Source organism: Pleurodeles waltl, chromosome 3_1 (assembly GCF_031143425.1).
Source record: "Pleurodeles waltl isolate 20211129_DDA chromosome 3_1, aPleWal1.hap1.20221129, whole genome shotgun sequence".
NCBI lineage: Eukaryota > Metazoa > Chordata > Amphibia > Caudata > Salamandridae > Pleurodeles > Pleurodeles waltl.
The window spans coordinates 1,834,219,060-1,834,241,945 of NC_090440.1; the positions used below are offsets into that span (position 1 = coordinate 1,834,219,060).

General features: G+C 42.9%; 1 protein-coding gene across 1 annotated transcript in view; it reads right to left on the reverse strand.

Moving 5' to 3' along the window:
- Positions 1 to 22,886, reverse strand: part of HIBCH (3-hydroxyisobutyryl-CoA hydrolase) — a 671,455-nt gene that overhangs the window by 44,424 nt on the left and 604,145 nt on the right. The window contains exon 12 of the mRNA XM_069225902.1: positions 2,074 to 2,193. Within this exon, the coding sequence (XP_069082003.1) occupies positions 2,074 to 2,193 (120 nt within the window). The remainder of the gene's footprint in view (positions 1 to 2,073; positions 2,194 to 22,886) is intronic.

A 22,886-nucleotide genomic window follows, 5' to 3' on the forward strand; every position in this document is an offset into this window, starting at 1 on the left:
TTGTCTACTTTCCAGAACTGTTTCCAGCATTGGTTTCTCACCCATTTCTGTCACTAACTGGAAGGAGGCTGAAAGCACAACAAATAGTAAAAATGGGGTATGTCCCAGTAAAATGACAAAATTGTGTTGAAAAATGGGGTTTTGTGATTCAAGTCTGCCTGTTCCTGAAAGCTGGGAGGATGGTGATTTTAGCACTGCAAACCATTTGTTGATGCCATTCTCAGGGAATAAACCACAAGCCTTCTTCTGCAGCCCTTTTTCCCCCATTTTTAACAAAAAAACTAACTTTTCGCTGTATTTTGGCTAATTTCTTGGTCTCCTTCAGGGGAACCCACAAAGTCTGGGTACCTCTAGAATCCCTAGCATGTTGGAAAAAAAGGACTCAAATTTGGCATGGGTAGCTTATGTGGAGAAAACGTTATGAAGGCCTAAGCGCAAAATGCCCCAAATAGCCAAAAAAAGGCTTGGCACAGGAGGGGAAAAGGCCTGGCAGCGAAGGGGTTAAAACTAACTATTAGATATGGGGCTAGGTAGCTGGTGTGATAGCTCTGAGAAGTAGGCTTTCACGACGGAAATGTGTGTATGTCACCTAAGGTCACAGCTTTGAATCACAGTAGAGCTGACTCACAATCTCATCCGTCTAAGGTGGATAAAATGAGTACCAGCACGTTACGTAAAAGTAACTAATGCTATTTAGAGCTCCACACAACTAAAGCCTAATGAACAGCTAGTGGTGCAGCATGACATGTATCAGCTTTCATTGCTGCTAACTGAACACCACGACTGAGTTCTATTAGGTAGTAATAACCTCCATGCAAGTGGTGGGAGGTATAGAGATCAAGGGATGGTTTGCCATGAGAGTTTGTGAACTCCCATAAATCTGTGAGTTTGTAGGCATTCATAAACTCTTCTCTGACTTTTTCATACTCCAGAAATGGTTTGAGAGTTGTTCCAGAAAAGCAAACTTAAACTCGTAATTACTATATGTACACAATTTCACAGAACAGGCTCAAACTGTTTGAAATCACTACCAATCCCCTACACAAAACCATTCAATTCCAAAGAGGCACCCTGTGCTTGAAGAGAGTTGCCAAACCACTGGCATCCTGTAGAGCTTTGATATGGTGTATCCTTGTAGGTCAGGACATCACCTCACACCACAAGGTATTTCTCATGCAGTTGATGACTGTAATGCCGTCAATCCAGGCCGATCACCCTCTACCTGTCCTCGACCTGGAAATCTCTTTCTTTCTCAGAGCCACTACAGATTGAACGGAATAATTGCTGTACACAGCACAAGAGGTGGATAGAACACAAACTTCTGTAATCACCATAAACTTAACCTAGGAGTTGTAAACTATAAGGGCACACTAATTATAGTATAAGCGAGCTTATCTCTTAAGTAACTTATAGCTAACCAGTAATAATTAAAAACTAAACAAGCAAAGCTCTTACTTATTCTTCCTCCATCACACCACTAGGAGATGCAACAAAACGACGCAAATGAGCACCACTCTAGTAACTCGTGTATGACACCAAAAGCCTTTCCACGTAAGTGCATAGCATGTACAACATCTTCCCAATCAACTACTCTCCCGCGGTGTAGCATATTACCTGTCAGCAGTATCTTGCAAGGGCAGAAAGTGCCATGTAAATACAACAGTACAACACAGTTCAGTGGAAAAGACTCAAAGGCTAGAACACCGGGGAACTCTAAGGGAGAAGCGGTAGTTGAGCTTTAAAAAAAAAACAGGAAACACCAAAATTGGTCAAACGGGGAGGGATTATAGAAGAATAAAAAAACGGGAAGGAGAAAAGGCATCCCAACACGTTGAAAATGTGTGAATCAAAGGCGAAATATTTAACTATGTGACAATGGTGCTTGTACATTGTATACTGAACTTTAAATGTACAGCCACAATTTCATGCTACCGGTGTTCAAATCGGGTGGTGCTATGAATTCATAATCAATAGGAACTAGCAAGAGCATTGGTCTGCCCAATTAGTAAGGCAGTAATGAGGTTTTTAGCGAATATGCCATGAGTATATACATTTCCCAATGATCCGCCTTACCATGCACGCCTGGCTCAGCCGGTATTCCATTCTAAGTACGTCTTGAAGAGTCATGGATGCACCCTCTTTCAGCTGTCTCAATGTCACCTTAAGAGATGTTGGAGACATTTTCTGGAGGATCTGTAACATAAATGTCAGTCCTTTCATTACTTGTCAAATGTAGTGTGACTTAGACACAATAAGTAAACAGTCAAAAACTATCTTGGGATTGTAGGGACTAATGCCACCTCGCTAATAATTGGCATGGTGCACTGTTTTATGAGTACAACCCAAAAATCAATTTAAAACACTGCAAAAATAATCAGTTCTTAATCAAAGCAATGTCTTATTATGGGTATGAAGGCATTATGATGTTAAATTTTTATCTAAGTAATGAAATTATTCTCAAATCTTTTGGATATATAAAACCAACGTTTACACTCGAGGAAGTAGTGGTGGACACGAAGCACTGCACCGTTTGTCATGAAGTGTGGTGAGGAATTCAATGGATCAAGAGGAAATGTGGGGTTTCCAAAAGGATGGGCAATGTGAGATGCAATCTATGCACTAATGGGCCATACAGCAAATTGTCCATTCACATGGGATCATAAAACGACCTGCCTAATTAATATTAGTTAGATTGTTCGCAACGTGTTACTCCCCTGTTACTTATTGGCCGTGAATGCGAAGATGGGGGCCTGCAAGTGATTCAGACCCGTGTTAGACGTGGCATCCTTTGCGTGGTTCTTTTTTTGCCTCTGCTTCCCATGTCTGCTGGACTCTGATTTTGCTGTTTCTGGTACTCTGGGCACTTTGCCTCTGCTGCCCAGTGCTCCTGTATAAACTGTATGATTAATTGGCTTTTCCATGATTGGCATATTTGATTTACCAGTAAGCCCCTAGTAAAGTGCACTAGAGGTACCCAGGGCCTGTAAATCAAATGCTACTAGTGGGCCTGCAGCACTAGTTGCATCACCCACATGAGTAGCCCTGTAAACATGACCCAGACCTGCAACTGCAATGTCTGTGTGTGTAGTTTTAAACTGCCAGTTGGACTTGGTAAGTGTACCCACCCTGCCAGGCCAAAACCTTCCCTTTTTGTACATGTAAGGCATCCCTAAGGTAGGCCCTAGGTAGCCCGATGGGCAGGGTGCAGTGTATGTTAAAGGTGGGCCATGTATTGATGTGTTTTACATGTCCTAACAGTGAAATACTGCCAAATTCGGTTTTCACTGTTGCAAGGCCTATCTTTCTCATAGGTTAACATGGGGGCTGCCTTTAAATATCTTTTAAGTTCAGTCCTCTTTTCAGAGCAGATCGAAATGTGGAGTTTGGTGTCTCTAAACTCACAATTTAAATATACATATTTTCGTGAAATTGGTTTTTAAATTGTCTGTTTGAAAATGCCTTACTCATTCTGTGACTCTGCCTGTTTGTGGATTCTCTGTCTGGGTCAAACTGACAGTTGGGCTGTTTGTGAATCTCCTCTAGACAGTGACACAAAGGGAGCTGGGGTGTAGCCTGCATATCCTGATGAGCCATCTGGGCTAGAGTGGAGGGAGGGGTGGTCACTTACACCTGAATGGGCTGTGCCTGCCCTCTCACAATGCAGTCTCCAACCCCCTGGTGTGTGTCTGCAGCCTGGCCTGGGCAAGGCAGGATCCTGTAAACAGAGACTTTCCTTTTAAGTGTGCCTACTTCAAAGGCAGAAAGGAGTATACATAGTGGGCCCAAAACCCCAGACTTTAGATTTCTTCAAGATCACTTCTGGATTCAAGAGGAACCTCTGCAAGGAGAAGAGCTGAAGAGAAGTGCTGCCCCTGCCTGTGACTGTGCTTTGTTGGGCTATCCTGCAGTTGATGCTTCTGCCTGTGAAAGGGGACAAAGACTGGACTTAGTGGCATATTACTGCTTGTGAAGAATCTCCAAGAGCTTGAATTGAGCTTGCCTCCTGTATTAAAGTCTCAAGGCCATCAAAGACTTCCTCTGCCAGCACTTGGACTCTCTGCTAAGACTCCTGCCCTGCCAAGCGGTGCCTCATCCAGGCCCCGGACCCTTGAAAGGTGAAGTTGGCAGAACAAGGACTGAAATCCCCACACAGAGCACCGTGCAAGGAAATTTTCGACCCACCACCGGCATTGCGGCTGAAAAACAAGACGCCATCCGCTTCGCGGATAGAATCGACGCTCCACCTGCATTGCGGCTGCGAGATCGATGCATTGCAACAGGAGAAACAATGCAACACCCGCTTGTAACTGATGATAAAGACGCAAACCCCACGCAGTGTGGTTTTTTTAACATTGTGCGACTGGATTTCACATGCATCATTGCGGGGTGTCAACGTCATTATGAGCCTGCACGGATCCAAGGTGCCCTGTCCTGAAAACGACGCATCACTCTCTTGCGGGGGAGAAAAATGATGCATACCCTACCTGACCGTAGAAGAAACGACACACAGCTTCACTTGCGAGTACAGAATCTATGCATTGCTGACTTTTCCAATGCACACTTGCCCCTGCGGCTTTATTTTTGACGCAAACTAGGTACTTTGTGTAAAATCAACTATTCCATTGTTTTGTATGGAGTAAGGCTTTTATTCTTTTGAAAGTTCCTATCTTGAATTGTGTAAGTTAGATTTTTGTCATTTTGGTCTTGTTTGATTTAGATATATATTGCCTATTTTTCTAAACTGGTGTAGTGTCCATTTTGTAGTGTTTTCGCTGTATTACTGTGTGTGTTGGTACAATTACTTTACATATTGCCTTTGAGTTAAGCCTGACTGCTTGTGCCAAGCTACCAAAGAGGTGATCAGTGGTTATCTAAGTGTGTATCTCCATTGCCCTGACTAGAGTGAGGGTTCCTGCTTGTACACAGTGCAAACTTACTGTCAAACAGAGACCCCATTTCTAACAATCCCTATTTCTACAATTGCAGTGTCAAACAGAAAACATATTTTTTAAAGCAACGTATCTATTAAAGGTATAAATGCTGTTTTTCTATTTCAGAAAAAAAATCCAGTTTGGGACGACATCACGTGAGTAGGAAACGAGCCTCTGACCCACCCGACACGATTCCCCCATTTGCAAATCAATAGCAACATAATCTCTGGAGGTTGTAACCAACCAGCGGTTTGAGAACTCAATTGTACACCTCGGGAACTTATAAATAAGAGGGGATGTCTCTTTTATGATCTCCTTATTTGCAATTTGGAAGGGTCGCTAAAACACTTTCTGAACCAACGACAAGTAGAAAAAAACGGTAGAAAAACGGTAGAAAAACAAACAGACTGGAAGAGGGTGTGCAAGAAGCAAATATGAAAAGCTAAAGACAGCATAACAGCGTTGCAGAGAGACAGGGAAAGGAGAGAGGAAGACTGAAGGAGTGAGAGAAAATGTGTGAAAGTAAGAGAAGTTAGTGTGGGAGGGAGAGAAAAGAGAGAGGGTATTTAAATAGAGGAAAAGAGAAAGGAAGAAGTAGGGAGAGATGGAGCGTGAGGAGAGATGGAACGAGAGAGAAACAGAAAGAAACAGAGGGAGAAAGAGGGAGTGGAAGCAAGAAAGCAACAGAGTGAGGAATGGCACTGAGCCACTGATAGTACTGTGGTGGCTTTTGTTGCCTCTGTTTGCTCAGTCTTCTGTTTGTTCAGCTTTGTCTATAATGAACACAAATTGGAAACTGCCACAGGTTACCCTGGATCATAGTCAAAAATAGATCTGTTAACATCGCAATGTGTGCTGCTAGTTGCTTTACAAGCACGCACGACTGACAGTTCTTTTATATAGCACACTTGCACCATCATAAGTGTCTGTTCATGACTGGGGCTCTGGAGCATATAAAAAGTGTCTTGAGAGGGGTGCTGGACTTACATTCAAAGTCTGATTGACTAATTGCTCAATCTGTGCCTTAGAGACATTACATTTGTCAAACACACAATGAAACACAGGAACAAACTATTCCAAATGTTCTGCTCATTCTCAATGTGAAATTCTTACTGTTAGACCTGTCAGCCTTAGGGTGGTTGTTGTGAAGCAGAAAAAACTACGGCAGCCGTGTTGGGTTGAGGAAGAAATATTTATTGAGTTATAATAATACGGACAGCTACAGAGCCGAATGCCTCTACAGCCATCTCCTTCGCCTGTCCACCGCTAACGTTTATTCAATCAACGCCCGCATTCTCGAAAGTTGATCCCAGCCACGTAGCGACAGGCGAAAGAAAAGAGGAACAAAAGGAGAACATAACACACCTTTTCCCTCACAATTGCAAATACATTATAAATAACAAAACAATAGAAAGACAAAAAACAACAAAGTTTTTGAATTAAGATAATAACAACCTTGCAATCACAGTTAAAATTATTCTACCATCTTACTAATAAAACAGCCACACGAATGTGGTGAAACGTTGCATTAATAAGAGCAATAGGTAAAATTCACACCAAAATATAGTCATGAAATTCAACAGTACAAAGAATAACTAGAATACATCCTAAAATGTAAACATTAAATTTGACAGGTGGATGGTTATCAGTCTACTGCGAACATCACCATTATTTTTACCAGCAGAGTTGGAAACAGTTGCTCCACTCCTGCTGGCGGCATTATCAACAGGAAAATCGGAGGCACTGCTGCAACATTCACAAATGATGTCACAATCGCTAGCCACCACTTTGGCCACCTGTGAAGCATTCCACCATTGTCCACTGCTGAACTTAATTACACAACCATCATCACTGATTTCATTTACTTGCAATGGAGAACTGTTTCTCACTTTACTCTTCATTAATGTGGATTTTGTCAAGTTGACTCGTGCCCAATCCCCATTCTAGAAGTACACTCTTTTGGTGCTGTTCCTATTATCGTAACTACTTTTGTTTTTTTCATTATAAGACTTTATATTAGCACGAGTCTGGCTAATCATTTGCAGCACATCTTCCTCTGAAAGATACACTTACGTTTTCTTAACCTCACAGGTCTTAGAGAGTCACATGAGCACCTTCCTCTCAATGTTTTAAAGGGTAAAACCTCCGTCACAGAATCTAGAGTGTTGTGATGAGCCCAAAGCCTGGCTCGAACAGAACGAACCACATAACAACCCTCAATTATCACTCCTCTGACACACTCAGTGACAATCCTGTTCGCTATTTCTACTTGAACATTGACTTGAGGATGAAACAAGTTACATCTATTGCATTTAGTCCCAACATCATTCAAAAAAATCTTCATCTATGTAGATGTGAACTGCACCCCATTGTTAGATATCAGTTCTAACAGGTACCCTTCCTTTACGAAAATGTTGATGGGAAAAATGACTACAGCTTTGGTGTTTGGTTATCGGACAAACGTGACTTATAACCATTTGGGCAAGTTGTCAATCAACACAATGGCAAACTGTTGGTTTCCAGGTAAAAGTTGGAAACGACCCAGAAAATCAATGGAAAATGTCTCCCAAACACCTTTAAGAGTTTCTATTTCACCCAATAGGGTGCATAGCACTTGTGACCCCTATCATTTTGAGTACAAATCACACAGTTCTTGCACCAGACCTCAACATCTTTGTCCATTTGTGGCCATCAGTATGTATCCCTCAGCCTTTCTGTTACCGAGAGTCATCCCCAAATGACCCTGATGGCTGAAATCAAGTAGGGAATTCCAGTCTTCTGCTTCTCTCCCCAGGAATATAATCAAAGTCAAAATGATGCTCAAGCACATTCGCACTCAGTATGACTAACCTGGCTGTGGCTTTGGTGAAATGTACATTTATCCCATTAAGAATGGGAACTAAAAATGTGTAGTCTGTGCGTATCAGAAATTGTGTACCCCATACATAACTTCAAACCGCTCAAAAGCCCACGTACAAGGTAGCATCTCACATTCAATGATGGAGTATACGCATTCTTGACTAGATAAAGTGCGGTGTGTGATGCAAATGCTACAACTTGCTCTGAATCACCTTTCTCTTGAGATAGAATTTCCCTCAAACCCACACCACGAACATCAACAGTTATGCGTAGTATCTTACCAGGGGAAAATGGGCTTAACATTTTTAAATTGTTAAATGATATGGCCTGCTCCTCCTTCCACACAAAATTTACATTCTTCTTAAATAACTGATGTTGCGTTTCAGCTTTTGTTGCAAAATGCTCTGCACTGAACTTAGCATAGTACTCATATACCCAGAGAAATGCTTGTAGTTGTTCTTGATTTGTGGGAAAAAGTATCTCTTCTATTGCTTTAGGCAAACTAGAGTGTGGGGCAATACCCTTACCTGACACTACATGTCCAAGATACTCAACCTCTTGTGCTTCAAATACATATTTGTCCTTCCTTAGTTATAGTTCTTTAAGTTTCACTGCATTAGAAACAGCATCCAATCTCAGTCTTTGATTCTCTACATTTTCACCAAACACTAGTATGTCATCTTGAAATACCAAGACCCCAGGAAGACCCTTCAAAATACTACTGATGGCACACTAGTACACAGAGGCTGCTGAAGCTAATCCGAAAGGCATTCTGCGCTATTGATAAAACCCAAACGGAGTGGCAAAGGCAGTAAGACACTACTTAATGGAAGGCTGACCGCATGTCCAGCTTCAAAAAAACATTAGCCAGAGCCAACATGACAATCATCTCCTCAATTTCTGGTACTGGATGGGCATCAACCCACACTGATTTGTTAAGAGTCCTAAGGTCTATACACATTCATAATTCATTATTCTTTTTATGTGCAACAACAATAGGTAAGCACCAACATTGTGTGGGCTCAACAACTCCCTCAGAGAATAACTGCTTTAAGTCCAATGACATGTTGACAATCATGAAGTTTCCTTAGTTTATTTCCAAAAACTGTGAAATTTGTCTCCAAAATACTTTTCAGGTTTGAAGAATTATACAACACATCTCTAACGGTGTTCACGTCATCAGCTCCTAACACTTGTTTCACACATCCCAGTTTCAGAGTTATGCCCAAACAACACAGATGATGCCACCCCAGAATATGGGACCACAATGGGACACAAACATTTCCTGTAAATGATCGTTCTTTGAATTCAATTGTGGTCTGAAAATAACCCTCCAGATTAATCTTTGTGCCATCATAACTCTGGAGTGCTATATCAGGCAGTGACAAAATTCTTTATGAATTTTTCAGATTACATTTGTTCATTGAAATGAAATCATAGTTATCTTGGAGACAGAATACGTCAACAGGGATCTTCAATATGACAATCATCTACAGGATCACATGATTTAGAAAAGTCATCCACATGAACCTGTACATACAGGACTAGATTAATCATACTACTGGTCATTTCAGCTTCATCCATGTTGCCATCAGAATTCACATTCACAAAAGATGCAGACTTGTGATCCAAACATCTAGTAACTAAACTGATCTCTGATGAGTTGATTCATAAACATATGAAACTCACATTTGGATGCCATGGCTCCTAGAGATGCTACATACATGACAGTGGTTTCTGTAGCCAACTGTTCTATTGAAAAACACTTATGTCTTCTTACAAGTAAATCTGAAGGCTTAGAAAAATGTTTCTCTCGTATTTTGATAGCCTCCTCATACTCATCGGGTTGTTCAGCCTCATCCCCTGGAATAAACGTGGGTAAGTGTTCAAAAATGTCTTGTCCTTCCAAACCCAAAGAATGCTCCAATAACTATCTCTTCGAGTCAGCTTTAAATTTAAGGCCATCGATGACACCTAAATGCTCTACAGGGGATTGTAGGAAAGGTGGCAGGGGATTAACTGCTTGCATGGTATAATAAACAAATAGCAACTGGCAGAGATACATTTAAAGAAGAAGAAGAATGTATTTTGTGTCTGTGGTAATGAGTCAGTAATACTGACCATGCCAGCAACAAAGTGTACAATAGTACAGGCAGAATGGAGTCTGCTGGAATTAAATCCAAGGAAATGAGGCTTACTGCAGCATATCAGTCAAATCTTTGCAACTGAAACTATAGTTTGTTTGAAGGATAAATGAGGAACGTCAGGCATATTGAAATATCTCAATGAAAAAACAGTAGGCCAGGCAATTCCTTCTTGGGATGACTAAATCTGAATGATCACCATAAACAGGCATACTTGTTACATCGTGTTCTCTTCAATATGATGAAAACACAAACATGATGGAAAGAGTAATGAGGTTTGGGTAGTTAATTTATTAAGCAGCTGCCCCTTATCTTCACATCCACGACCTACCTCAGATTCCCTCCATGTCTCTCCTGTCACAGCAGCTACCCCCAGCACAGCTCTTGAGGTGCACTTGTTCGTTTTCTTTACACATGGGCCAGAATCCGGTCGCTGCCAGTGTTGAGAGGCAGAATAAAATGTGGCAGCTGACCTGAAGTGACGAAGAAATATGTAAGTTATAATAATAGGGGCAGCCACAGAGCTGAATGCCTCTACAGGTGTATCCTACGCCTGTCTACCGCTAACGGTTTTCAAATCAACTCCTGCATTCTCCAGTGTTGATCTGAGCCACATGGTGATAGGAGAAAGAGAAGAGGAACATAACGTGATCATAACAGTGGTCTTCCCCAAACTTTTTTCCTTAATCCTCCATATTTTTCTGTTCTCATTTTTGTTGGCATTACGACTCCTTGCCCATTGCCACTGCTAACCAGTGCTAAAGTTTGGGTGCTCATGCCTTAAAGCATGGTCACATTAGCTTATTCTCAACTGGAATATTTAATTCACTGACACATCACTAATAAAGTGGTAGTACATGTACCTAAGGCATGTAAACTGAATGCTACTAGTGGGCCAGCAGCATTTGTGTTGCCACCCACTTAAGTAGCCTTGCAAACCTGCCAAATGTCAGGAATCCCCAAGGTGCCTCCTGCGTTATCTGTCAGCATCCCCAGGGATTAGGGTTAAATCACATCTCTGTTCCTGGTTAAACCTTCATGTTTCTAAGTAAACATAATGTGGTGTGTTACACAATTGGTTTTATCAATGGTTGTTTTACCAATGCTTGTTTGCTAATGTGAGCAGGTGTAGACATGTGCTTCTAATTGGGTGTGGTGACTCATCCACATGTGGAAACTTAACTGCTTTCCTGATTGACTATAATTAGCAGAGTGAAGCATGCCTCCCTGATTGGCTTTGTTTTGCTTCCTGATCTTAGCATCTGACTTGGCAGTCCAGCCCTGATGTCATCTTCGTATTCAGGACTTTTGAGGCAATTCTTTTCTTCATTCCTGTACCAGCTGACACCAGGCATTCCTCCAGCACTCCGGAAAAGACTGCAGCTAAGTGACTAGTATTCTCCAGGGAGTTTGTTCTTTGAGCGCCACGCCGCTTTCCTAGAATAGCTGATGTCTTTCAGACCTCGTATTTTGGCAGAGTGCTTATCTTGAAGAGACAAATGCATTTCTGAACATTCTACATTATTATTGTTGTTACTTACCTAAATGTGCTTCAGGAAATCTGCTTGAGCTCAAGTACTACAAAAAGTGACAGTGCAATTTTGAAAGAGCATTTGATTGACTTTTCTTTCTCTAATAGCATTAACTCTTTGATTTAAATTGTGTCATTCATGCCTGTGTTTCAGGTTTGAGGAATTTGCTTTTTGAAGGGTTTTTCACACACACAGTGAAACCAAACCAAACTGTGCCACCCTAACTGTTTGAACCCAGAGTGGACATTTGTATTTCTTGGATTGTTTTTGTTCCTTTTAGTTTAACCCTATGCATGCAGGAAAGTTATATGTGATATAATTAATACCCTTGTTTGTCTTTCTTGTGCATGATAAGTGCAACCACAGTTCTAATTGTAGTGTGCAACAGTGAATCTCTGTGAAGCCAGCCCTAGTGTCGCAATACTTATTGCTATGGTACTCAGTTTGGGTTTTTGGTAATGCAGTGTTAGTAATTGTGCCAACAGTTATTATTATCCAAGAAAAGTGCTGGAGCATCCCAGTGTTTTTCTACCGCTTCTGTGCCCATATCAGAAAGAGAGATTCAGTTTCAAGGAAGTTGAGTGCACTAACTCTACTATCACTCTGTCAACAACGACCTGACCCCCTGAAGATCCAGGGTGCCTGGCTGGACCGGCAAGACGTGGCAGTGTTTTGACTCTTTCTCTTCCACTCCCCCTTTCCTTTTGGGACACCTGCTGGGGTTTCGGTGTTCACCAGGAAGGGCTGAGAGGTGTTCCAGGAAATCAGGGGAATACAATCGCCCCTGCAGACATCCTGCTTATCAGATGAGTGGCCAGGTCTCGACATAAAGCCAAGCCACAACATACAGGGCTGCCTGGGCGATGGATTCCTCAATAAGTACTTTCAAAGGTTTAGCACAGGCTTTACCAGCTGATCAGGATGCTCAATTTTTATTAGATTTAACTAGGGCCCTAGGGGAATTACAGAAGGAAGTTCTTTCCTTAAAGCAAGAGAACCTGGAGTTGCACACTGAATTACAGCAGTATAAACCACAAGACACCCCCTGGGGAGGAGTCAAATGAAAACGAAGATCTCCAGTACCACAGGCCCCTCGGTTTGATCCATCTAATCATGTTCCTAGACCCGATTCAGGCCCAACAACTTCCACCACACAACCCATGCAGGTAATGGTCACAACACCAACCCCTGTGCCCTTAGCTCCTCCAGAAAGGTTTTTTGGAGATAGTGCCAAGTTCAACATTTTTCTTAACCAGTGCCAGCTACAGATTTTGTGTCGGGCAGCTGCATTCCCCAACGATGCTGCAAAGGTAGCTTTTAATATCTCTTATTTGGGAGGCAATGCAGCTAATTGGTCTATTCTGCTGGTGGAGCGCAATGACCCTATACTGTATGATTTCAACCGGTTCAAGGAAAACTTGCGGAAACTGATCGCCGAACAACTCTTCGTGCAAGCTAGTGACAATGAGTTGCTGAATTTGCGCCAGGGAAACAAGGACCTACTGTCCTATATCACCTCTCTCAATCGGTTGGTGGCAGAGACTGAGTGGCCCGAGGAGAAGAGGACCTCCCTCTTCTATCGTGGCCTTCGGGACGATCAAGGATGTTCTAGCCCAAATTGTGGAACTTCCTACGGAGTGTTCCAAGTTCACTGACCTGGTGGTTCGACTGGATCACCGCTTGAGTGAACATAAGGGAGAAAAATTCTGGGGTGGCACACGCTTAGTGGTGGTCAAAACTGAGAAAAATTAGTCCACCATTCCCACTCATGATACAAGTGAGCCCATGCAAATTGGCAGTGTGCGGGCCCACTATCTAAGGAAGAGAAAGAACGCAGGAAAAAATTGAAACTGTGTTTATACTGCAGTAAGGCAGGGCATTTTGCTCGGGAATGTCCTAACAAGCCTACTGGTCCAAAGAAAGCCATCGGAGCGGTAACAGGGCCTTAATTCTCTCTTCCTGACCAGGCGGAAAACGAACTGGCTCGATAACTTCTGAGACCATTTTATCAAGCGCTTCTTTCAATATGGTCTCACATCTTCTGGCTATTACCACCAGTCCAGTACCTCGACATCAAACTCCTACTGTGACCTTAGTGTTGTCCCCTCAGGTTCGTAAGGTCATTCCCATGTTGCTTGACTCTGGGGCTGCCGGAAAATTTTTAGGCTTGGGTTTGGCTAAAACCCTAAATATTAAGACTTTCAGAAAAGATGTCCCTGAACCAGTCAGAGCCATGCAGGCTCAGAATTGTCTTCCGGCCTTATCGTTTATCAAACATCACCCATGTCCATGCTTTGTGCAAACAACCATACAGAACAAATTCAGTTTGACCTCATAGATACCCAGTATTTGGAGCCATTTTGGGGATACCCTGGCTTCAGTTACACAATCCCAAAATTGACTGGGCAGCAAAGACAGTGACATTAGACTCTAAACATTGCTGGCACTCCTTTTACCAATACAAACCATTACTAGTGACACCCTTGCATTGTGGGTCCACACATAGTACGGCTATCAAGCCGGACAACACACTTGCCATTCCTGCACCGTATAAAGACTTCCAATATGTCTTTAGTGAACAGAAGGACACCCAGCTGCCGCCACATAGATCATATGATCGTCGTATAGACTTGATTCCAGGGGCAAAGCTACCATGTAGTAGGGTGTACGCTCTTTCTGAACCATAGAATCTGCGAGACTAACTGGATGATCTATTGGCGAAGGTTTTCATTCGTCATTCAACGTCACCAGTATCGTCGTCTTTGTTCTTCGTGCCCAAGAAGAATTGCGAGCTGCGCGCCTGTATAGATTATCGCGCAGTGAACAAAGTGAGCATAAAAAAAATCGGTATCCACTTCCGTTGATCCCGGTACTTTTAGATCCGGTACGTCAGTCGACCATTTATGCTAAACTCGACCTCCGGGGCGCCTACCACTTGAACTGAGTGATGAAGGGGGATGAGTGAAAGACAGCATTCCGAACTAAATTCGGACTCTTCGAGTACACAGTGATGCCCTTCGGGTTGTGTAACGCTCCTGCAGCGTTTCAATTTTTACTCAATGAAGTGCTGCAGGAGTTTCTGGATATCTGTGTAGTGGTATACATTGATGACATTTTTATCTATTCGTCTTCAACTGAGGAACATATAGGGCATGTAAGAGCAGTTTTACAACAGCTTCGTGAGCATCATCTCTTCGCAAAACTTGAAAAATGTGTTTTTCACACTACAACTGTAGAATTCCTGGGTTATGTGATCACTCCCGATGGAATTTCCATGGATAGGTCCAAGGTACAGGCTATCCTGGATTGGGTAGGCCCAAGATCCATCAAGGAAGTGCAACAGTTTTTGGGCTTCGCAAATTTTATCGGAGATTTATACCCCACTTTTCTACTGTGGTATCTCCCATTACTCATCTCCTACGAAAGGGGGTTAAGTTCCTCTGGGATGCAGAAAGCCTTCCAACATCTTAAAAACACATTCACTGAAGCACCCATTCTCCATCATCCAGAAGCTTCCCAAATGGCAGTGGGTGGTGTCTTGTCCCAACAAGATCCTGAGTCTGGGCATTTCCATCCAGTAGCTTACTTCTCAAAGAAATTGCTACCCACAGAGCAAAATTACACAGTGGCGGAGAGGGAAATTCTGGCCATCGAGCTTGCCTTCCAGGAATGGCTTCACCACCTACTAGGAGCTAGACACACCATAACTATTTACACAGATCACCGTAATTTACAGTTTCTTCAAGTGACCAAGGCCCTGACACCTCGTCAATTACGCTGGCTTCTATTCTTTAATGAGTTTGACTTCGTAATCACCTATAGGCCTGGTACTACACAACAAAAGGCAGACACATTGTCTAGGATGGGTTTCTCCTCTGATGTTGCGCTAAAACATGTCAAAAGCTTTATACCCCCAGAAAAAAATCATGGCTGTGTGCACTTCCCAAGAGTTCCTTGAGAAAATACGGGTAGCCCAACACAAGGCTCCCTGTTCAACTGATGTGTATGAAAAAGAGGGTTTACTATACTATGCTGATCAGTTGTACGTCCCTACCAAAGAATTACGGGATACAGTATTACATTGGGGACATGATTCTGTCCTCGCAGGTCACCCGGGTGAGAAAAAGATGTTAGATCTCTGTCAAAGATGGTTTTGGTGGCCCACACTTGTGCAGGATGTCAGAAGCTACGTCTATACTTGTTCCACCTGTGTTCGGGCTAAAACCCCACATACTCCAGCCACAGGATTATTACTTCCCATGCCAATTCCGGTGGCCCCATGGCATACCATAAGTATGGATTTTATTTCTAATCTTCCATCTTCCAATGGACACACTGTCATATGGGTGGTTGTAGATTACCTAACTAAAATGGCTCATTTTGTTCCATTAAAATGCCTCCCTATGGCTTCCAAGCTCTCTGATTTGTTTGTCCAATACATTGTACGGCTTCATGGGTTGCCCACCACAATTGTTTCCGATCGTGGCCCCCAATTTATATCACGGTTTTGGCGTAGCTTCTGTTCCTCTGTTGGTATGGACGTCTGTTTGTCCTCTGCATATCATCCACAAACGGATGGGCAGACGGAACGTGCCAACCAATCGCTGGAGCAAATCCTGAGATGTCACATTGACACATGGTCTACTGAGAGGGATAAGGCTTTACCTCTTGTTGAATTTGTATATAACAACAGTGTCCACATGGCTACAGGAGTATCCTCATTTTACTGTCTGTTTCGTCTGCACCCAAGAATGCTACCTAAACTAGGTCTCAAACATCCACAAGAGTTCCATCAGTACAGAAACACCATAAAGAGTTACATAAGATTCAAAAACAAGTACACCACCATTTAAAACTCTACCAAGCTGAAGTAAAAAAAAAAACAAGCAGACAAAAGGAGGAGACCTGCTTCCTCTTATAAGATAGAAAATCAGGTGTGGCTCTCATCAAAAAATCTCCATCTTGCAGGATCCAGAAATTTAAACCCCCGATTTCTAGGCCCCTTTCCTATTGCCAAAATCATCAATCCTGTGGTAGTAGAACTGACATTGCCAGATGATTTCAAGGTACACCCTGTATTTCATGTGTCATTACTCCGCCCCTACTCCCCTGATACCCGAGATGCCCCACCACCTCCCCTGGTAAAAGTACACAGGCAATAGGAATTTGAAATGGCCAAAATTCTTAACTCCAGGCGCGTCCTATGTGTTTTACACTATTTATTGGCTTGGAAAGGCTATGGGCCTGAGGACAATTCCTGGGAACCCGCGTCCACAGTTCATGCTCCACGTCTTACTAAAAAATTCCATCTCCTGCACCCTTCCAAACCCCGCCCTTTGAGAGGGTCCTTAGTGGGGAGGACTGTCAGGAATCCCAAGGTGCCTCCTGCGTTATCTGTCAGCATCCCCAGGGATTAGGGTTAAATAATATCTCTGTTCTTGGTTAAACCTTCATATTTCTAAGTAAACATAATGTGGTGTGTTACACAATTGGTTTTATCAATGCTGTTTTACCAATGATTGTTTGCTAATGTGAGCAGGTGTAGACATGTGCTTCTAATTGGGTGTGGTGTCTCATCCACATGTGGAAACTCAACTGCTTTCCTGATTGGCTTTAAATAGCAGAGTGAAGCATGCCTCCCTGCTTGGCTTTGTTTTGCTTCCTGATCTCAGCATCTGACTTGGCAGTCCAGCCCCTGCTCTCATCCTCGTATTCAGGACTTTTGAGGCAATTCTTTTCTTCGTTCCTGTACCAGCTGACACCAGGCATTCCTCCAGCACTCCGGAAAAGACTGCAGCTAAGTGACTAGTATTGTTCAGGGAGTTTGTTCTTTGAGCGATGTGTTTTCCTAACCTTGTATTTTGGCAGAGTGCTTATCTTGAAGAGACAAATGCTGTTCTGAACATTCTACATTATTGTTATTACTTGCCTAAATGTGCTTCAGGAAATCTGCTTGAGCTCGAGTACTACAAAAAGTGACAGTGCAATTTTGAAAGAGCATTTACGTGACTTTTCTTTCTCTAATAGCATAACTCTTGGATTTAAATTGTGTCATTCATGTCTGTGTTTCAGGTTTGAGGAATTTCCTTTTTGAAGGGTTTTTCACACACGCAGTGAAACCAAACCAAACTGTGCCACCCTAACTGTTTGAACCCAGAGTGGACATTTGTATTTCTTGAATTATTTTTGTTCCTTTTAGTTTAATCCTATGCATGTAGGAAAGTTATATGTGATATAATTAATGCCCTTGTTTGTCTTTCTTGTGCATGATAAGTGCAACCACAGTTCTAATTCTAGTGTGCAACAGTGAATCTCTGTGAAGCTAGCCCTAGTGTCGCAGTACTTATTGTTATGGTACTCAGTTCGGGTTTTTGGTAATGCAGTGTTAGTAATTGTGCCAAGAAAAGTGCTGGAGCATCCAGGTGTTCTTCTACCGCTCCCGTACCAATATCAGAAAGAGAGATTCAGTTTCAAGGAAGCTGAGTGCACTAACTCTACTATCACTCTGTCAACAACAACCTGCCCTCCATCCCCCGAAGATACAGGGTGCCTGGCTGGACCGGCAAGACGTGGCAGTGTTTTGTCTCTTTCTCTTCCCTCCCCTTTTCCTTTTGGGACACCTGCCGGGGTTTTGGTGTTCACCAGGAAGTGCCGAGAGGTGTTCCAGGAGGTCGGGCATACCATCGCCCTTGCAGACATCTTGCTTTTCAGGTGAGTGACCCGGTCTCGACACCGAAGGCGTGTCATTGCAACCTGTGTGTGCAATTTTAACCTGCCACTTCGATCTGGCAAAATCCACCTTTTGAAAGGTTCAAACCGTCCTTTTTAATACATACAAGTCACTCCTAGGGTAGGCCCTGAACGGCCCAGAGTGCAGGGTGCAGTGTGACACACAAAAAAAGGGAGCACACTGCCTCACACTCCAGCATAAAATAGCCCCAATGCATCATGGTAAATGCAGTCATTTGATTTAAAGATAGAGACATTTTTCAAAAAGTCTTTCACCTTAAGTAGGTGCAGCAAGTGCCGTATCTCTGGACACGTGTTTCTGGCTTTCGGGCGTCATCAGCAGAGAGAAAATATATCTGAAGGGGTTGCTTGAAATGCCGCCGAACGTCTTCACCGGTTTTTGTACCACTCAGTAGGCAAACAGGTGCCTCAACAGAGCTCGTCAGCTCACGGGAACGGTCAATTAGACACACAAAAAAAGGGAGCACACTGCCTCACACTCCAGCACAAAATAGCCCCAGGGTGCAGTGTATCTAAAAGGTAGTACATGTACTATTATGTTTTACATGCCCTGATTGCGAAAAACTCTTAAATTTGTTTTCAATATCGCATGGCTTACCTCTCCCATAGGATAACATCGGGTCACCTTATATTTAATAAGGCTAACTTCCAAATGGGAACAGGTAAACAGTTCCTATCCGGTGTCTTTGGAAGTGCAACAAAAAACCCTCTTCTATAATTAAGTCAGAACTTGAATTACAATTTTGAAAATGCCATTTTTAGAAAGTTGCCATTTCCCTGTCTTAGCCATTTAGTGCCAACAAGCTGTCTCTGGGTCACGTAACTAGGTGTAGTTGGCAGTTTGTCTTTGTGTATTCCTCCCAGACTGCCACACACAACAGAGAACTTAGGTGGCCTGGGTGGGCCATCACTGGCAGGACACAGACCCACTTACACCTGAGTTGGCAGTGTCCTGCCTTCACACAAAGGATTGCCTACCCCTGTAGTTAATCTGGAGCTATGGCAGGAGACGCAAGAAACCTGAACATCTCAAAGGGAATCCTCTAGAAGCTTCTCCCACTTCGAAGAAGGCGCCAGTTATAATCATTGGATCTCAGACACCAACTCTTCAGTACACGTCTGGACCTGTCAAAGACTCTGCCAGGAAGGACTGCGGTGCTGTTGAAAGGACTATCACTCTTAAGACTACTGCCCTGATGAGAAGAACTGGACCTGCTGCCTGTACCCAGGACCACCAGAATGACTCCAATAGCTAGTTTCCCACAACTAGAACCTGGGCTTGGTAACTGTAAGTAAAACCATGCAAAGTGGTGCCACCCTAATCCTGGACTCTTGGACAAGAGCCTGAAGCACCCTCTGTCAGCACATATGTGTACCCTGCAGAACCAACACATCTCCTCTGTTGTGTGGTGCAACCCAGAGCATAACCGATGCATTGCCACTGCTGCCTGAACAGCCCACAGCCTCAACGGAACTGCTGGTGTGCAGCACATCCCCGGTGCAGGCCCTCGCATTCCAGGCCCCTTCTCAAAAGCATCCTCGATGATGACACAGGCAATCACATCGTAAACCCTGCAATTTTTTCAGAACCAGCCGGTTCAGAACGCTTCCTTGATGCAGGATTTCACATAGCAAGCCCACACATCAACGGCATAGGACCTCGCACCACAACCTCGCAGAGCCCCAAAACTCACGATGTGCAATGCATCTCTGACAAGGACCTCACATTACTTCGACTGCACAAAGTATCCTTGACACAGCACCTTGCAACGATCCGCAACCAGGATTTAAGGTACTTTTGTTCAGCGGGTCTAACTGGTCCCTGTGGCTGGCTTGTGCTCCATTGTGGTTGGTTTTAACTTGTGACTCTGTCCTGTTCTAGTGCAACCACATATCCACAGTTGGCACTTTGGGCTTTTTGGTGCTATATTCACTAAAATCTTTAAAATTGCAAATCTCCGGTTCTACAGATTGGATTTTTGTTGTGCTGTATTTTCACTTTATTGCTGTTTGAAGTGCTGCATAAATACTTTACACATGCCTCTAAGTTAAGCCAGACTGCTCTATGCCAAACTACCGGAGGGTTGAGCACAGGTTATTTGGGGTTTGCTTGTGACTTCACCTTGACAAGGATTGTGCCACTACCACCACCACCATCAGGAACCCAATTGCTTACACATCCAAGATCTAAAATCGCTACCTTCAGGCATTTCACTGTTAATGTGCAGAATGTAACAACACAGTCTGTAAGATCCTGGAAACGGGGGCTCCCTGGCTTGTTTGCAGCTTTAGAAGTTCCCCATAGGGAATCCCAAATTGGTGTTTTTTTTTTTAAATTGATACTGCAGTCTGCTGGGCAAGCGCCCCACTTTTTCCATTCCGCATGGGTGTTGAGGAGTCACCCTGTCTCCGATCGCTTTACTGCACCATTGCGTGCGCGTGAAAAGAGTACTTACTGTTTATTTTCAATGTAATATGTATACCACTTGAGATCACTCTAGTAGAGATTTCCACCAAATAGTCTTTAAGTATTATTCTTGCATCTCTGACAACAGAGATAATTTACATTTACATAACTTTTTTTTATTTGAAAACAAGAAATAATCGTGCCTGCTAATTCTGTTCTGGAACGCGTATTCTGTATTTATCAGCCACTTTTTATGGTAATTATTGTTATAAATAGTAGTAGTTTCTTTATTATCTTTAATATTTTAGTAGAGATATGATGATGCTGATTGTTATAACCACAATGACAATAATAATACTGGATATCGTGATTATCAGTTTGTCGGGACTTTCGAAGCTTAATCTTTGCCTTCAATATTAAGTGAAAAAGTAGAAAGGTAGGGAAACATGAATGCAATATATACTCGGTTTTATACACCGATGTATAAAGGGAAAGCACTCTTATGAGACACCTCAAAAGCCACTCACTTCTGAAAAACCACTATCACGGCTGCTACTGAATAATTCTCTAACACGTTCAAAAGCGGTCTAATAACCTGCTTCAGATCTGGTTCAAGAGGTATTATGCATGTGTTAGCTTTAATGCCGTCTGACAGTCTGGCCTCTCCTGGGGCCATACTGGCGCACTCTGGATTCTAATTAATGTTGCTCAGTATTGCTGTAGGTTTAAATGTATCCCGGATGCTGTGTCTGTCTGTCAATTACAGTCGCATCCCAGCTTCCAAAGAAACTACGTTCGGATGGCTCCACTAATCTCTAAAACACAAGCGCACAGACTGAGCTGGATGCATTAAAAGATTACTTAGATTGTGAAGGCTAGCATAGGACACATGGCTGCAGACAACTCCATTGCATGTCGGTTGTAGATCAAAAATATCTCCGTGCTGTCTATCATACGTGGCTGACTGCATTTGCATCGGCCCTTTAATGTAATGGGTTGGCATGCTGCAGAAGTAATAGCAAAACGCACTAATCTTTTTAAATGAGGGAGAATTCGCTTCAGAACACAGCAAGCAGAATTCCACTTCGCTGCAAACATATTTCAAAATTTAAACCGTCTACCTGCCACGCAAACAAACAAACATTTAATCTGCTTTCGATTACATCCCTAAACAGATATTATCAGTTCATAAAAAGCAGACAGCCTGTGCTGATTCTAGCATCGTCCACTAGGCCAGTGGACCTTAACCTGTGGTCTAGGTACCGCTGGGCTTCCACGACGCCTACTTAGACAATTAAATAATATTAACAGATTAAATAAAGTGCGAGTAAAGAATAAAGAAGCTAATTGTAAAAATTAAAAACTTAAAACGTTCTGTAAATATGAGTTTTAATTTGGGGGCTAAAAATTAAGTTATCATCCTCTGATTGATTCGTGGGAGCAGTGCAAATACATCGACTGTAATATAGTAGGATGAGTCGCCGCAACTGAATTTAGAAAAGCTCTAACTTTCCCTTTAATATTAAAACTAATTTTCTTAATAATTGTTTGTGAATATTTTATCATCAGTATATCTGTTTGAGGAATGCTTGTTTCTGTAGTTTTAGTGTACTGTTGTGCGGTTCAAATGTTCCAAAATCCTTAGGCCGGGGTCCGGGCTACCAGTAATGACTTACTGGGGTCCCCGGATTCGAATAATGATTCAGGGGACTCCCTGGGTTTCAATAATGATGGAATTCAAAAGGCTAAGAACCGCAGCACTAGGCTAAGCACAGATAAAGATTTATCATTGTTTATGGGCCATGAAACAGTGGAAATACCAAGTATTTAAGATTGGGGACACTATGGGGGTCATTACAACATTGGCGGTAAAAGGTGCTTACAGCCGTGCAGAAAACCGCCAATATACCGCCGCGGCATTCCGCCACAGCTATTATGACCCACATCTTGGAATCCGCCGAAATTCAGATACCCACACAACACCGCCACACCAAAGGTCAGTGATAAACTGGCGGAAACAAATCCTCCACCTCCACGCCAACAGAAACACGCCCATGCTATCACGACCCATTGGCGGTACACACCGCCGCGCTCAAAATACACACACATCTACAAAACACCGCCACATTGGACAATTCCAAATATACACACCTGATACACATACAAACAACACTCCCACCACCCAATACAATATAAAACACCCACCCACATCACCCACAAACCCCTACGACCAAAAATTAGACACGAAGGCGACAGAGAGAGA